The 17,382-nt window shown below is 39.0% G+C and overlaps 1 protein-coding gene across 1 annotated transcript; it reads left to right on the top strand.

The window, feature by feature from the left end:
• The first annotated feature begins 8,007 nt into the window (after positions 1–8,007).
• On the top strand, positions 8,008–11,977 carry LOC105058110 (UDP-arabinopyranose mutase 1). Its single transcript, XM_010940908.4, has 4 exons — positions 8,008–8,452; positions 10,562–10,812; positions 10,899–11,067; positions 11,323–11,977. Exons 1-4 carry the CDS (start codon positions 8,117–8,119, stop codon positions 11,677–11,679), a joined length of 1,113 nt encoding a protein of 370 aa, XP_010939210.1. The 5' UTR covers positions 8,008–8,116; the 3' UTR covers positions 11,680–11,977.
• Positions 11,978–17,382: the final 5,405 nt, after the last annotated feature.

Below are 17,382 nucleotides of genomic sequence, written 5' to 3' on the forward strand. Positions count from 1 at the left end.
GACTCGCAATTCTGAAATTCAGTATTTCATTCCGAATAATGTATATATGGGCAATTTCATTAATGATACATCTTTAAATTATTAGCATTCCATGTTCGAAGAATAGTCGATCCTTCAAGGGTTTCTAACCGATATGTACCCAGTCTGATTATTTCAGCTATTCTATAAGGTCCTTCTCAATTCGGAGATAGCTTTCTTTGATCCAAAGGTTTTAAGATTTTTGCTTTTCTTAAGACCAAGTCTCCTGGTCGAAAGACCTTTGGCTTGACTCTTGCATTATAATACTGGACTACCCTTTGTCGATATGCAGCCATCCAAACTTGAGCTTGCTGTCGGACTTCTGGAAGTAGATTTAGATTGTCTTTCCGACATTCAAAATTGCTCGGTTCACTGTATTGCTCAACCCTCGTTGATGGCAATTCGATCTCGAACGGGATTATTGCTTCTATTTTATAAGTCAAGTTAAATGGCGATTCTCTCATCGGTATACGAGGAGTCATTCGGTATGTCCATAAAATCGGATATAGTTCTTTCACCCAAAGGTCTTTAGCTTCATTCAGTCGGATTTTGAGTCCATACAAAATTATTTGGTTGGTTACCTCCACCTCTCCGTTTGATTGTGGATGACTGACTAATGTGAGTTTGTGCGTAATATGAAATTTCATATAGAACTCTTTGAAATTCTGATTGTTGAATTACCGATCATTATCAGTGATAATGGTGTATGGTAAACCGAATCTGCATATAATTAATTTCTGAATGAAGTCTTCCATCTTACTTTTAGTAATTTATACCAGAGGTTCAGCTTCTATCCATTTGGTGAAGTAGTCGATAGCGATCACTATAAACTTTCTCTGACCAGATGCCAAAGGGAAAGGACCAAATACATCAATTCTCCACTGTACGAAGGGTCATGGTGTAATAATCGATGTTAGCTGACTGGTCAGTTGGTATTGTATATTTGCATATCTCTGACATGGTTCACACCTTCGGACAAACTCAGCCGCATCTTTCTTTATGGTGGATCAATAATATCCTTGTCGTAGGACTTTATAGGCTAAAGATTTGCCCTCCAAGTGATTTGTATAAATCCCTTCGTAAACTTCTCTGAGTATATAGTCGGTATTTGTTGGTCCCAAATACTTTAGCAAGGGAAGGGAGAACGATCTTTTGTACGGATGGTCATTTATCAGGATGTATTGAGAGGCCATCCATCAGAATCGTTTGGCTTCTGAGGAATCTGTGGGAAGAGTCCCATTAGTCAAGTACTGGACGATCGGATCCATCCAGCTTGGTTCAACAGTGAGTTGTAATACTTCATCGACTTTGTCAATACTCGGCTGTTCGAGGTATTTGATGAATGTCCAATCCAATGAGTTGAAAGAAGTAGTTGCAAGTTGCAGGAGTGTGTCGGCTCGAGCATTTTCAGTTCTTGAGAGGTGAAAGATCTCAAAGTATTTCAGAGTTGATATAAGATCCTTCACCTTCTGATGATACTTCATCATGATAGGATCCCAGACTTCAAATTTACCTTTGACCTGTCCAGCAATCAATTACGAGTCAGTGAAGACCTTCAGGCTGTCGATATCAAGTTCTTTAATAGTTTTTAAGCTAGCTAAGAGCACTTCATATTCAGCTTGATTATTTGATACTTTAAAGTTGAATCGAAGGGTGTATTCAGTAATTATCCCTTCGAAGTTTGTAAGAATGAGACTAGCTTCACTACCTTGCACATTAAATGCTCCGTCGATATGCAACACCCAAGTCAACCTTAGGTCGGGTTCGGGAGTCGGGGTGTGTTTTATTATATCATTAGTTTCATCCTCAAGTTTATTGTCAGGTATTATACATTCGACGATGAAGTCGGCTAGAACTTGCGTCTTCATTGACGGACGTGGGCGATATTGTATGTCGAATTTGTCAAGCTTTACTATCCACTTTGCCATTCGACCTGATATATCAGATCGATGTAAGATTGCCTTCAATAGCTAATCTATTAAGACCATAATTGGGTGTGCTTGGAAGTACGGATGAAGCCGTTGCGATGATATAATCAGAGCGTAGATCATCTTCTCTACTTTTGAGTACCTCACTTCAGTATTGTGTAGCATCTTGTTAGTGTAATAGATCGATCATTGGATTCGATTTTTATCTTCTTGGATGAGTACCGAACTAACCACTTCTATTGAAGTTGCCAAATAGAGATACAGTGTTTCTCCCACCTTCAATTTTATCAGCAATGGTGGGGAAGCAAGGTATTTCTTTAGGTCCTCAAAAGACTGTCGGCATTCATCCGATCATGAAAAATCTTTTGTCTGTCGTAGGGTCTTGAAGAAAGACAAACATCTTTCAACCGATTTAAAAATGAATCGACTGAGTGCGGTAATTCTTCTATTGAGTTGCTGTATCTCTTTTTTCGAGCTGAGGTACTTCATGTTGATGATAGCCTTTATCTTCTTAAGGTTGGCCTCAATTTCTCATTGTGATACAAGAAATTCAAAAATTTTTTCGAAAGTCACTCTGAATGCATGCTTAGTCGGGTTCAACTTCATCTGATATCATCAAAGTATGCTGAAGGCCTCTTCTAAGTCCCGAACATGCTCTGAAGTTTGGGGACTCTTTACTAGCATGTCGTCCACATATACTTTCATGTTGTGTCTAATCTGTGTCTTGAAGATCTTATTGACAAGCCGTTGGTAGGTGGTTCTTATATTTTTTAGATCGAAAGACATCACTTTATAATACTATATGTCTTTGTCGGTTATGAAGGCTGTGTGCTCCTCATCTTCAGGCACCATCCAAATTTGATTGTATCTAGCGAAGGCATCTATGAAGCTTAAAAGTCGGTGGCCTGAAGTCATATCAACCAATTGATCAATCTTCGATAATGAAAAGCTGTCCTTTGGACAAGCTTCATTCAAGTCTGTATAGTCGATGCAGATTCTTTATTTTTTATTGGCCTTCCTCACCATCACTATGTTGGCTAGTCAATCGGGATAAGTAGTTTCTCTGATGAAGTCTGCCGCAAGGAGCTTATCGACCTCTTCATCAATGACCTTCTATCTTTCGGAGATAAAAGATCGTTTCTTCTATCTCACCGGCTTGATATTTAGATTAATGTTGAGTCGGTGAGTTTTTACTTCTGGAGAGATGCCTGACATGTCAGTAGCCGATCAAGCAAAAATATCGATATTTGCTCTTAGTAGATTTATTAATTGCTATTGCTCCGAATTAGACAGCTACGATCCAATTTGGACTGTCTTCTCAGGATTTTCTTTTTTTAATGGGATGAAAATCAATTGTTCAGCTGGTTCACCCCTCTTCTGATTCTCTCTTTGATTCAATTTGTCGACGGACAGAGAGTCTTCAAGTTTATTATTTTATGTGGAGACTAAGAAGCAGCGTCGGACTAGCTGTTGATCTCCTCGCATCTCTTCGACTCCATTTTTTATCGAAAATCGAACTAGTAGGTGATATGTCGAGACCACTGCTCTCAATGCATTAAGACTAGGTCGTCTGAATATGGCATTATAAGCCGAAGGAATCCGGACAATGGTGAATGTCACAAGAATAGTGCTCTACTGTGGTTCAGTTCCTGCGGTTAAGGAGAGAAAAAATTTTCTTCCACAATAACAGCATCCCCAGTAAAACTGACTAATGGCGTTGAGACTCTTCTGAGTCGATCAGTCGGTAGTCACATTCGGAAGAAAGTCAAGTAAAAAAGAATATTGATCAAACTTTCATTATCTACAAAAATTTTTTTTACATCATAATTAGCTATTATTGTCGAAACAACAACAGCATCATCATGGAGAGTTTGAATTCTCCGAACATCTTCTTCTAAAAAAGTTATTATATTATTGAGTCATCGCCTCTTCACCGACTCTTCTTCGAAAGTTGCCCTCAGTTCAGTCGTCCGGAGATCATGTTGATTATCCCTACAGTCGGTTGATTATTGATAGCCTCTTTAGTTTGCGGCTGAGATCATCAGTCGGTAGGAGGTTGAGTCGGCTGATCCCTTCGATACTTTTCGAGGTAACCTCGTCAGATCAGGGCCTCTATCTCGTCCCTAAGCTGAATGTATTGTTTGGTATCGTGATCGCGATCACGATGGAACCGACAGTACTTCCTCCGATCAGGGTTCCTCGATGGTGCCTTCATCGGTAGGGGGTGCCGTAGGTATTCTTCTCCTTCAATCTCCATAAGAATCTACGTATGGAGAGCAGAGAGAAGAGAATAGGAGTCATACCTGTCGTAGTTCGGCTTCGGACTCTGTCGTCGGGGTGAAACTCACTTATTGAGAGGTGGCCGACTTAATTTGGTCAGACCTCTACTTTTCTTATGTTTCTTCTTCTGACCTTTACCTTTTGTCTGATATCGGTCAGAAGCAGCCTCGTCCATAAGGATGTACTTATACGCACGTTCGAGAAGTTCAGCATAGATCCGAGGAAAAGTTTTGTTCAAAGAGTATGCAAATCTGGATCTCCTCAGACCCCTCTTCATGACTAATATAGCCATATCTTCAGTGAGGTCTCTGACCTCAAGCGTGGCCGTATTGAAACGGACCATAAAGTCTTTTAATGTCTTTGTCTCTCCTTGTTTGATCGAGAAGAGACTGTCGGATGTTCGTGATGGCCTTCGACTAGTGCTAAAGTGGGCTACGAAAAAATACTCAAGCTGTTCGAAGAAGTCAATGCTTCCTGACTGAAGTTTGAAATACCAGACCCAAGCAGCTTTCCGAAGAGTTACCAAAAAGCTAATACATAAGAGGACGTCGATTGCCCTCTGAATCATCATGAGAGCTTTATAGCTCTCCAAGTGATCGATTGGGTCGATGGAGCTATCGTATGGCTCTACTTATGGCATCTTGAACCGAGATGGGATCGGCTCATCTAAGATGTGCTAAGAGAGAGGCTGGACAGTGTGAAAGTCGTAGTCACTAGAGGACTTCTAACTTTCTACTTAAAGTCAGGCTAGTCGGTGGTCAATTTCTCAAAACTTGCATTTATAGTCGTTTAATCATCGTTGCTAAAAAACTCTGAAGGTGGAACCTCTCGACGAGCTTGAAGGAGAAAGAGAAGGTGTCCGCAGTCGTTTCCCCTTTCTAACACTATGGAGATGAAAAGGAGAGGGAGAACGTCGTGAATGGTGGGTGGCTCAGTGAGAGTGTCGAGAATACAATTGTCTGTCTCGACGGGAGCGTCGAAACAGTCGCTCCAGAGAGGAAGAAGGTGATCGCCGTGGAGGATGGTGGCTATGCCTAGATGGCACCGACTGTGCCACCGGTTGCTCCGTCGGTGGCTGTTGCTATTGCTGGATTTGTTGTTGTTGGAGATTTTTGACCGTCTCTGTCAAAACATTCATCTGCTGTATAAGTGCAGCGATCTAGACGTCTGTGATGACTACAGGATGTAAAGAACTGGGCTCTACTATCAGAGATGGGGGAGGAAGAGCATCTTCTCAGTGGGAAGAGTGCCTGGTTGAGTCGGTCAAATGTTGGGCTCTGATTTTCAGCATGGTTGACTGTAGTTTCCCTCCTTCTTGGCGTGCCAATCTGTTACGGCCAACTTTCTGTCGCCTATCGTCGGTGATGAGTATCTGCAAAACAACATCCTCACAGACTGGAGTTGTGTCTAGCATGGATCCTCCGATACTTAAGTCAGAGAAAAAAATTGACGAACAGTAGATTTGAATATTCAGAGTAGCAGAGCTCTGGCTCAGAAGTATCTTATTGGTGCTGTTCACTTACTCTCCTTTTATAGATGATTCTGATGTAACCGTCGAGTATGTGGTCTCATTTTTTATGACACTAAATTATAGGCCATTATTGTGGAGTTAGTGGATCATTAATTCTCATTAATTATCATAATACGCAGTTGATAACCATTTACAACAGTTAAAATGTGTTGGACAGATAAACCGACTGTATATCGGTCAGTAGCAGTAAGTTGGTAGAAGATCTGAATGACCATCGGTTGGTAACTCTGATATGCCGATGGTCTTCGATCGGAGGTTGATCAAGTTGTTTGTTGTTGGTCGATAATAGCCGACTATCGGTCGGTTGATCCGACTATGAATCGGTGTAGCATGCTTGTATGACCGATGTAGAGTCAGAGTCAGGGATCGACTGACTTATTCCAACATACTCAATTAAAAAATTATTTTAATTGAATATCATATGTCTAAATTATAATCTCCAAAAATTCAGTTTGGGACTCAACTCCTCGATTAGCTAGTTTTTCATGAGCTCCTCCTCTCACTTTGTCCAATGCACAAGAATATGTTACTTTTTATTACTTGAGCTTAACTAGTCACTTCAGAGCCTAGATCTTCCTATCTAATAAATAAATGATAAAACATAAGTAATGACCAAAGAAAGCTATTATGATCATCCACTCTGTAAATAGGCAAGAACATCTGATCAAACCTAACAAGACCTAAAGTACAAAAGGCAGATACTTTTCCCTTAGATTGTCGGGGCAATAAGGAAGCACTTTAAGTCAAGAACATAGTCATGCTTCTGCCTTGGAAGTTGAGAACCATGTCTTTGACTCATGGGTGCCACCATAGTTGAGCTAGCAAGGAATCACCAGTGCAAGTTGATCAGATAACACGAGTCAACAAAATAGAGCAAACAAGAGAAGAACTAATCCTAGTTCGTCCGCGGTCCTTCCAAGACTTGTTCTGAGCCATCCAAAGTCGGGTCCACGGAAACCTGCCGGCCAACGTGTCAGTTTCTAGCGAGCCATACCTCACGCTATTTTCACCGTTACGGCCCTAATGTCTAATCCCACGGTGGTGGGGATCTTTCCATGCGTTTCCTTGTTCTCCGCCTGCCGACTGGCGGAACGGAATATTGTACTCCGCCACGCCACGATTAGCGGCTTCTCACGCGACCCGCGTGATCCGAGTCCCCGAGCCGCCACCGACGGTTCGGGCTCTAATTTAGAACATCGAACGGTTGAGAGGCCATTTCCCAACTGTCGTGGAGTCTTGCAGGGTGTCGGACCTCAGGAAGGAGAAATATCCTTTTATCGTCACCGCTCCGGTGAGATGGAAAGGATTTTGCATGTTTTATCTATATATAAACTCTTTATGATATAACTATGTAAAATGAGAGAAGATGACCGCAGAGATTTTTGCTCCAACAAAAAAATTAGAGAGTATTTAATTGAAGAAAGTGAAGATCTAAAATCGAAAACGAAATCGAAATGGATGACTTCCATTCCAATCATTTGGTTGGAAAGAATCCTATTTCGATTTCGATTCCAGTGTAGAATGAGAACGTGTCAATTTGTATAGAACTCAATCCCTACTCTCTTCTATGAATTCAAATTTTTATTCCAATTTCGATTCCAATCACGAATCAAATGCTTTGAAGGATTTAACCATTCCGATTCTGATTCCAAGCCATTCCGATTTCCATTCCCATTTCAATTTCGGTTACGAACCAAACATCCCCTCAATTAATGCATATCCGACATTGAGATTGACATAATGTTGCCAAGATTAATTTTTCTTAAAAATATTAAAATAAAAATATAATTATGAATAAAAATATTATATTATCTATTTTTTTTTATAAAAATTTATAGTTGATTGAAATATTTTATATGGAGATTCAAGAATTTTAATAAACATGTAATAAAGAGAGTTATCAGAAGTGAATAAAACATAATTTTGTCAATTTCTGTAATATAGTTGTGCATAAATGCAGGCAGCAGCAGTGACTAAATGTAAAGTTATTGAAATCAAAGAGCAACGAGATAAGATTTATATAATGGCAATTAATGTTGGGGCAGCTTACCCCCGCAGAAAGCGATTCCCCCCGCCGATTCCCATTCGTTTCTCAAGAAAGGAGAGATATTGCCGGTCCGGACGGCCCGCCCGTCCAACCCCCAGAAGGCCTGCAAAAGAAAAGCGCGTTGCCAACCACATCGTACCGCGCCGGCCCCCTTCCACGTGCCCGACACGTGGTTCCTTCTAAAAGTCCCAGGCTCCCTCTTCTCGTTCTGCTCGCCCGTTTGGACTCCTCTTCTCTCTCTCGCTCGCGCGCTCTCTCTCTCTCTCTCTCTCTCGATTTGGATCTCGAAAAAGCTTCGATCTTTGGAGAGCAATGGTGGACAGCGGGCTCTACGGCGCAGTGCCGAGCACTCCATTGCTGAAGGACGAGCTCGACATCGTGATTCCGACGATCCGGAACCTGGACTTCCTCGAGATGTGGCGCCCCTTCTTCCAGCCCTATCACCTCATCATCGTCCAGGACGGGGACCCCTCTAAGACGATCAAGGTTCCCGAGGGCTTCGACTACAAGCTCTACAACCGGAACGACATCAACCACATGCTTGGCCCGAAGGCCAGTTGCATCTCCGTCAAGGACTCCGCCTGCCGCTGCTTCGGCTTCCTCGTCTCCAAGAAGAAGTACATCTTCACAATCGACGACGACTGCTTCGTGAGTGATGAATTGATGAACCCTTCCCTTCCCTTACCCTGTTGCTCGTTTCTTGGTTCTGGGTTTTGGGAGAAAGGTGTGATCTTTTTTTTCTTTTTTTTAGGAGGGAATACTGTTGATGAATTGGATTGGTATGTCGCGGGGAGGAATGCTTTTATTTGAACAATTTTGGTGAAATACACCGTTGCTTTTGTGTTCTGTAGATCAAAATTTTCATTTTGCTTTTAAAAATCGTTTTTTTTCATTTTTTTTCAAACGGGTGTCTTTTTTATGATTCTTCGGGATTTTCTTGTACTGGTTATTCCTGAGTATTTTGTGAAAATATCTATTGTTTTATGAGTTTCGTTACAAATCTAGAGTGTTCATTGGATCTGCTTGTTACTTTAATTTTGCTCAACGTTTCAATACCTTCTCTTTTGATGAATCCTATGTTTCTTGTATGTCATATTTTATACTAACTTTTTCTGCATCTTTGTTGAATTTTGAAGTTGATGATGATTGTTTTTCTTTTCTTTTATTTTCAAAATAAATAATTGTGTTTGAAGTGCTTGTGATCATGGTTATTGAATTGAATTCTTTCGATCTCTAATCCTGCAGTGTAATGCATATTCGTGGTATTGATTTTCCTTGCTCAAAATTTAGAAGCATGTAGTGAGAAGTTTTTGCTGCAGATAATTGCTGTTGATCTTCCTTGTTGATATTATAGAAATTGAAGGATTTTGGTTGGATATTTAGTTGTCCGTTTTGCAACAGATGTTTCCATGATGACTAGTAATGAATGTATGCTATTATCTATTAGCATGGATCTCCAACTTCCTTAAGGAAAATACTAATGTCCTTATTTTTACTGTTTTGAAATAGATAGCTTTGCTTCTTCTTCAATCTGCAATACCTTTTGTTTTTTGTGTACTGGTCAGTCTGTCGCAGTGTTGGACATAGGATCTTAGTTGTTGGCATAGACACCCGGATTCTTTATCTTAGGGAGCTTTGATTATGAAAGTGGGTCATTTTTGTTTTGGGTATATTTTGCAACTTAAAGATTAATCAGCATCTGGATGGATCTAATACAATGTAATGAATTATAGACAAGTCAAATGTATTAGTTCTTTTCGATTTTTGAAACATGCAAGAAACAGAGACATCTCAGAGATCATTGTTGATGTAATACTTTTTTTTTCGCCCCAAAATTAGACATATCTTTCATATATGATATGAAGAGAATCCTCTTATGGGCAAGGCACCTGCATAACATGTTTAATTCTAAGATTTACAATCCACATAATTTGGCTTACCTCATCCATTTCTTGTTTGTTTATGAACTATGCTTGTACATTAGATGATCGCTGACTACTGCAAGAAGTGCATAATTTGGCTTACCTGCATAACTATGCTTGTACTATAGTACATTCTTTGTTCTTATAATTCTTTCATTTGATGCTATCAGGAGAGATGTACAAGTCATCAGGCTTTCTACAAAAACTATTACACTTCTTGTGTCATGTCTGCCTACATGAACAACTAATGATGAATGATCATCCTTTGATTTTATAAGATAGTAATAGTCATGAATTTTGCATGTTTAGACAGTAATGCAGTAAGAGCGGTTATTTTCATTATGTTAATATTCCCATGAATAGTGAGACAAGCAGATCTGTGTAAGTGTACAATGTCAAAGCATATGACAATCATCAGTCATTTTCTTGTAGACGTGCCCTTACAATTCTTTTTGGGCTGTTGACTAATATGATTGCAATGTGAAGCATGAACAAGCAAGCTTAAAAATTTGAGCCCATAGTTTTGGATCGGAGAATGTAAAATAAAATGCCTCGTGTGTGGTTTGCAGATTGCTGAGTTTCTTTATAATTTACCTTTGCCAGTTGTAGACATGATTATGTTCTTTCTTGGAATTTAAATTGATTGGCTTCATTTTAAAGGATGCATGATCTTATGTGAGAACCATTTGACTTTTTACTCAACCAGGCTTTCTTTAATCCATATCACGTACGAGTAACAGATAGCTTTATTACTTGATTACATACTTCATTCTTAATATGAATATGACTGAGCCTTTGTTAATCTAAGAAATGTTTTCTGTTCTTTTTTAAATAGGTTGCCAAGGATCCAAGTGGCAAAGAGATCAACGCACTTGAGCAGCATATAAAGAATCTCCTTAGCCCTTCGACCCCCTTCTTCTTTAATACTTTGTATGATCCTTTCCGTGAAGGTGCAGATTTTGTTCGTGGATATCCTTTCAGTCTCCGTGAAGGTATTACAACTGCTGTGTCTCATGGCTTGTGGCTCAACATTCCGGACTATGATGCACCCACCCAGCTTGTGAAGCCCCTTGAGAGAAATACCAGGTAGCGGATACTAACATGGGAGGTATTGTTGTGGAAGTTAAAACTGCTTTGAAACTCATGTTCTGTGTTACTTGTCTTTTGGACAGGTATGTGGATGCAGTTCTCACAATTCCAATGGGAACTTTGTTTCCCATGTGTGGGATGAATTTGGCTTTCAACCGTGAGCTGATTGGCCCTGCAATGTACTTTGGACTCATGGGTGATGGCCAGCCTATTGGCCGTTATGATGACATGTGGGCAGGATGGTGTTCTAAGGTCAATCATTTTAAATCTTGATTTCGTGCATTGTGCTGTTATCTTATTTCTGAGTTGGATTATGATAGCTTTGTAGTTTCTGATGCTTATTTCATAAAATAGTTCTTACTGCCGACAATGATATAGAATGTCCTAAAGACTTGTATCATGTCTTTATGCACTTCTTGCAGTAGTCAGCGATCATCAAAAGAAGTCCTCTAATTCTAAGGAACATATTGTCCGACATTGCTGACCTCTTATGTTGTGATTTTGCAGGTGATTTGTGATCACTTGGCATTGGGAGTCAAGACAGGTCTGCCTTATATATGGCATAGCAAGGCAAGCGACCCATTTGCGAACCTCAGAAAGGAGTACAATGGAATCCACTGGCAGGAAGAGATGGTACCCTTCTTCCAATCCGTAAAGTTTCCGAAGGGGTGCACCACTGTTCAGAAATGCTACATTGAGCTCTCCAAGCAGGTTAAGGCAAGGCTTGGGAAGCTGGACCCTTACTTCAACAAGCTAGCAGATTCCATGGTCACCTGGATTGAGGCCTGGGATGAATTCAACCCATCTGAAAATATGGGGGCTGCAACTGCTGAAGTCCCCAATGGCCCGGCTCAAGGGAAATAGATGAGACAGCATGGACCTATGTCATTTATATAGTCTCCCTTTTCTTTAGTGCCTCAGACTTTTAGCCTGCTATAGGTGAACTCAACTTTTGCCCATTGCAGAGGCTTAAAAGTAAGTACTTGGTGGTTGGGTTAATGCAGTGCTTTCTTACTTTGAGATGATAATAAGGTATCATTCGATCTGAGAGCTGGTTATAGGGTAGCATGGTGTTGTGAAATGATACTTGTGATCGGGTTGTATTGAATCTTATGTTCTTCAGGTTTAAAGCTAAAATTTGAATATTGGAATTGGATTTGCACTTTGGCCTACCATTCCATGAGATGGTCCGACATAACCTTTTTTTTTTTTTCTTTTACTGTTAGCTTAGGGAACACTTCTTGATTGTGATATTTTGTGGAAGACAATTCTGCAATGTGCATCCATTCAAATTTCACATTGCTTTTCCTGTGTTTCCTAATTGTTATGTAACCTGCAACTCTGCGGTGGCCTGCTTCCAAGCTAATGAAGTGGATTGGCAGCTTGGCATTAGTTAACTTGAGTCGAGGGCCTCAGGTTGGCAGCACTGCACTGCACTATTAGCTTTGCCATTCCTGTCCATTCGACTGAGAACTATTTTGATCTTTGGTGAACATCTAGCAAGATAGACCTGTCCATTAGATTTTGAGAACCGACTTCTAAGATTTGATATTTAGTGAACATGAAACATCATCACATGCTCTTGTGTGGAACCTTTAGTGAGCACAGGACCATTGCCCGGGACTTAAATGGACTGAGAATATCTCTGTGTTCAGTAAATACAATCAGAAACTGGTCCTTTTGTCTCGCAAGCATTTGTTGCAATCAATTATTCAACAACTGTGTAATCTTTACATTTCTTCTGCAGAAGTAACAAAACCAAAGCGGACCTTATCAAGTGATTCAGCTGGCGCTTTTTCATCTATGTGCTGCATTTTTCCCGTTGAGAGTGTGTTTCACCAATAACGGACTAGAGTGTTTAGAGTTAGTGAAGTTTTATTGTTGTCGATCTTAATTCGTTTCCAATTATTTATTTTGTTATCAAATATATCTTTTTGAAACACAGGACAGATTTATCTAACCATGGCAGCAATTAAAACTTCCCAGAAAAATGCATTTGGTCCGGATGTTACCATTGCAGAATTCAACAAAGCTAAGGAATCAGCTGCTTCAATTTTTGCAAAATTTTGGACTCTGTTGGCAGCTGTCAAGGAGACATTGGGGTCCAATATGCCAGTGGATGCAAACTACCATCAACAAGAGGTGGATTAGAAAGCCATCTTACAACTGTCATAGTATCACCCTTTAGAAAAACTTGTAAAGCCCCCAACGTGTATATAGCATAGTTTAATTCTTCTCAAGCTACATGTAATTTTGCAATTAGAACTATTGTATTAAAGATCCCGACATCATACATTGCAGTGAAACACCGCCAGTTTAAGAAAACAGGGGTTGGTGGCTCCAAGAAAAGTTTCTTACCTGTGGAGACACAAAAACTGCAATAAGAGAGCTACAGTTTATCTCTGCTGTTAAAGATTCCTCAACGGCAGCAGTCTGAAGAAAATCATGTCACGTCCCAAATTCGGGACATAACACGGCCATGCTATCGAGGGATGGAACTCACGATAACACGAAGCCAATTCATCATAATCATCTAAAATTCGTCAAATAAAAAGATTCAATTCTATTATTCATCAAATAATCGAACCAATATGGGTCCAGAGCATCTAAATCCAAAAGCAAGTACTAATCCGAATCTCAACATTCATAAATAACTACAAATTCATGATTATAAAATAAATTAAACTTCTGTTGTCAAATTTTTCAGCATGCTATGCCGATCTTCAAGCTTGGATTCCTTTTGCCGATCCTAATCTTATTTCTCTGTTCAAACAAAAAGAAAACAAAAAGAATATGAGCTACACTAGTCCAGTAAGTAGAACTTGCACTTCCTTATCGGATCAAGCATAAGTTTTTCATGATAATGCAATATTTAGAAAATAACAGATAATACAAAATAAAGCATTTCATAGAGCATATAACAAAACAAGTTATAAACTCATCATGCATACATAAATCATGTATATTTCACAATCATGAATCGTAAATCATTTTCATCATGTATTCATGTCATGTTTCAAAACATTGCTCACAGATATTCGTGCTAAGGTCACTATTATATCCGTGACAGGGCCATGTTTCTTAATCGACAGAGTTCTTAATTCATGTGCCAACTTTATACCCGCTGGCAGGACCATGTTTCGTGTGGATGCTAGCTCCGGATGTCGACCTTCCCGAAGGGATTCATTCATAGCCATCTGAGAGCCTTTGAAATCATTATATCTTTTTCTTAAAGCATACATATACATAGATGGAAAAACAATGAAATTCATGCTTCATAATCATGCTATTTTCATAAGACATATTCATAAAATCAATGCTCATAATAAAATATGCTTTTTCATATCACATATGCCGATCCTTATTTTATGAAAAATTATGATTTCATCAATAGCAATTCTTTGCATAAAAACATGATCATTTAAAAATAAATAAGGAGCATAGGATCTACTTACCTCGTTCATCTTAGATTTCCAGACTTCGTTAGAAAAATCTGCTAATCCTATTTAAAATATCAAATCATCATCAATTTCTATTCCATAAATATAATAAGATTAAATCATAAGGAAAGAGAACTGTTGACCGGATGTGTCGGACCATCCAGATACCAGGGCAATTCAGGATCTTTTATCTGAGAGTCAGATTCAAGTGACTTGATCAAGAAATCGTGAGGCACAGATCGAATTAAAGTCAAGATCAATCAATAGGGTTCTTTAATAATAAATTTAAAAGATCTTTGATACGATCAGATGAGGTTGTCATACAGCACGGATATCAAAGCAACTTCAGATCATCTTGTTAGAGTCAATATAAGCTTCTAAAAGATGAAGGCATGACTTGATACAGGATTCATAGACCTTTTTTAGAGAGAGAAAGTCGGTCATGAGAGAGAAAGTAGAGAGAGAGAAAATGGAGAGAGAATCTTCGTATCCTTTAAAAGTGGCAATCATGATTGAGATCATCAGAGATCATATCAAGGTGACTTAATATAGATTGACCATGATTGATATTATCAATTTCGAAAAAAAATTGGATCAGGATCCGATCTACTGCACGAATTTCGGAGCAGTCCCAAATCATCATATTTTCATCTCAAGTTTATCCTAGGGTCTGTGATGTAATCAGAGAGAGAGAATGACCCTAGAGAGACGAAATCCATAATGAGAGAGAAATGTCTAGAGAGAGAAAATAGGAAGAAAATTTAGAGAGAGAAAATGTAGAGAGAAGGTAGAGAGAGAAAGTCTAATTCTAGAGAGAGAAAAACTTAAGAGAGAGATGAGAAAAACTTTCTCTCATATATATATTTTTTTTCTTATTATATATATATATATATTTTCTTTTTCTTTTTAGAGAGAGACAATAGAGAGAGAGAAAGAGAGAGAAAGAGGGAAAAAGAGGGGAGAGAAGAAAATTTTCTCTTTTCTTATTATTTATTTATTATTTTTTTTCTATTTTGCATTTTTTTTGTTTTTGTTTTTCTTTTTCCTTTTTTTTTTGTTTTTCTTTTTCCTTTTTCTTTTCTTTTCTTTTCTTTTCTTCTTCTTCCCGAGCTTTCATTGGGCCGAAACAGGGGACCTAGAGGTCCCCGTGCCTTGACCGGCGGATCACGGCCATATCATGCCCGACGGTGGCCGGCGGCACCGGGCGACTCTCCCGGGTTCGGAGAGGCCAGAGCCGGCGGTCGGCGTGACCGTCGGCGTCGGAAAATCAGAGGAAAGAGGCGGCGTGAACAGGGGGATTTTCTTTTCCAATTAAATCCGGCGACACCCGTCACCGGCCATCATGCTCACAGGCACGAGAAAGAAGGGAGAGAAGAGAGGAAGAGGAAGGGGACTTTACCACAACCTCCGATGACCCCCACCAGCGTGAAATCGCGGCGAACACAGGTCGAGGAGTTGCGGCTTCAAACGAGAAAATTGGAGAAAAATCTCCGACAATCATCGGTGACCGAAGGATCTACACTTAGAGGAGAAGAGGGGGTTCTTATAGAGCTCGTCCTAGGGTCTTTTAATGGCCCTAGGACTCCGATTTTTGATCGGAGATGGGGAAGAGGAAGACTCCGATCGGGAGTCTTCCTCCCTGCTCTGTTTTTTTTTTTTTTTTTCTGGTGGGCTTTGTGGGCTGGTTTTGGGCCCAATTGGGCCGGATTATCACATTCTACCCCCCTAAAAAAAAAATTTCATCTTCGAAATTTAACATACCTTCATTTTCAAATAAGTATGGATATCTCGTCTTCATATCATCTTCAAGCTCCCAAGTAGCCTCTTTCTCTTCATGATTACTCCAATGAATCTTTACATACAGAATGATACGCCGTCTTAGAACTTGCTCTTTTTGATCAATAATTCAGAGGAAAAATTCTTTATAGGTTAGATCTTCATGAACTTGCAATGGCTCATACTTTATCACACTGTTTGGATCAAGTACAAACTTTCTCAGTAGTGAAACATGAAAGACATTATGCACTTTGGATAAATCTGGTGGTAAGACTAGTTCGTAAGCAACATCTCCTACTCGATTTAAGATTTCAAAAGGTCCAATATATCATGGACTCAGTTTGCCATGTCTCCCAAACCTCATGACACTTTTTATAGGTGATATTTTTAGAAAAATATGATCATCAAAATAAAATTCTAATTCTCTTTTTTTTCTATCTGCCCACTCTTCTGTCTATCCTATACTGCTTTGAGTCTCTTCTTGATCAGATAGATTTTCTCTCTAACATCCATTTATTATCAGTAAAATCCTTCCTTATTTACAACTAACGTATTTCATAATATCTTTAGATTTAAAGGATTAATATTTCTAATCAATTCAGACCACCACGTTTTTGCTGCGCACTCTGATCTCAACTTACCAAATTATCTAAGTCTATCAAAAATAAAAGATATCTTTGTATATTAAATCAATCAGAGATAGATCCAACTTTCAGATTTCATATACAATTAAGGGTAAAATTTAAGATTTCCTTGTCATTACTATCTCTTAGGCATAGCTCATCAAAATTAAATCTTCATCCACCTTCTATGCTTGAACTTATTACATAAGCTTCGCCACTCCTCAAGAATCCAATATGTCTAGAATTAATTTGAGTTAACCTTCGATTTACTTTACAATCATTTAGACAACTTCCAAACCAACCTTTCTTTGCAAAGAAATTAACATCAAAATCAGTAAAATTATCATATCCTTTATCCATATAGGTTTAGCATTCCAATATCATCAAATATACCTAACATAATATATCAATACCTCCCACTTCATTCTAGGGTCAGCACTTCTCGTACTCAGGTCAACCTTGCTAATTGAAATCTATGATATAACTCATCAATTCTATTATATACCTCATATGTCACTTATGCATAAATTTCATCATAATACCTATTGATTCGAAATTAAATTATTGAATCATTTCTTTTATATCTATCATGTTCCTCATGATCTTAGCCTCAAGTTCAAATATCATTAAAGTCACAATCTCGAATAATGCTAACCTTAAGCTCAAATACCACTTAAGTCATATTTTCTAGTGATCATGATCTAAACTTTATATCATTCTATCACGTC

The sequence above is a fragment of the Elaeis guineensis genome, chromosome 15 (assembly GCF_000442705.2).
Source record: "Elaeis guineensis isolate ETL-2024a chromosome 15, EG11, whole genome shotgun sequence".
Taxonomy (NCBI): domain Eukaryota; kingdom Viridiplantae; phylum Streptophyta; class Magnoliopsida; order Arecales; family Arecaceae; genus Elaeis; species Elaeis guineensis.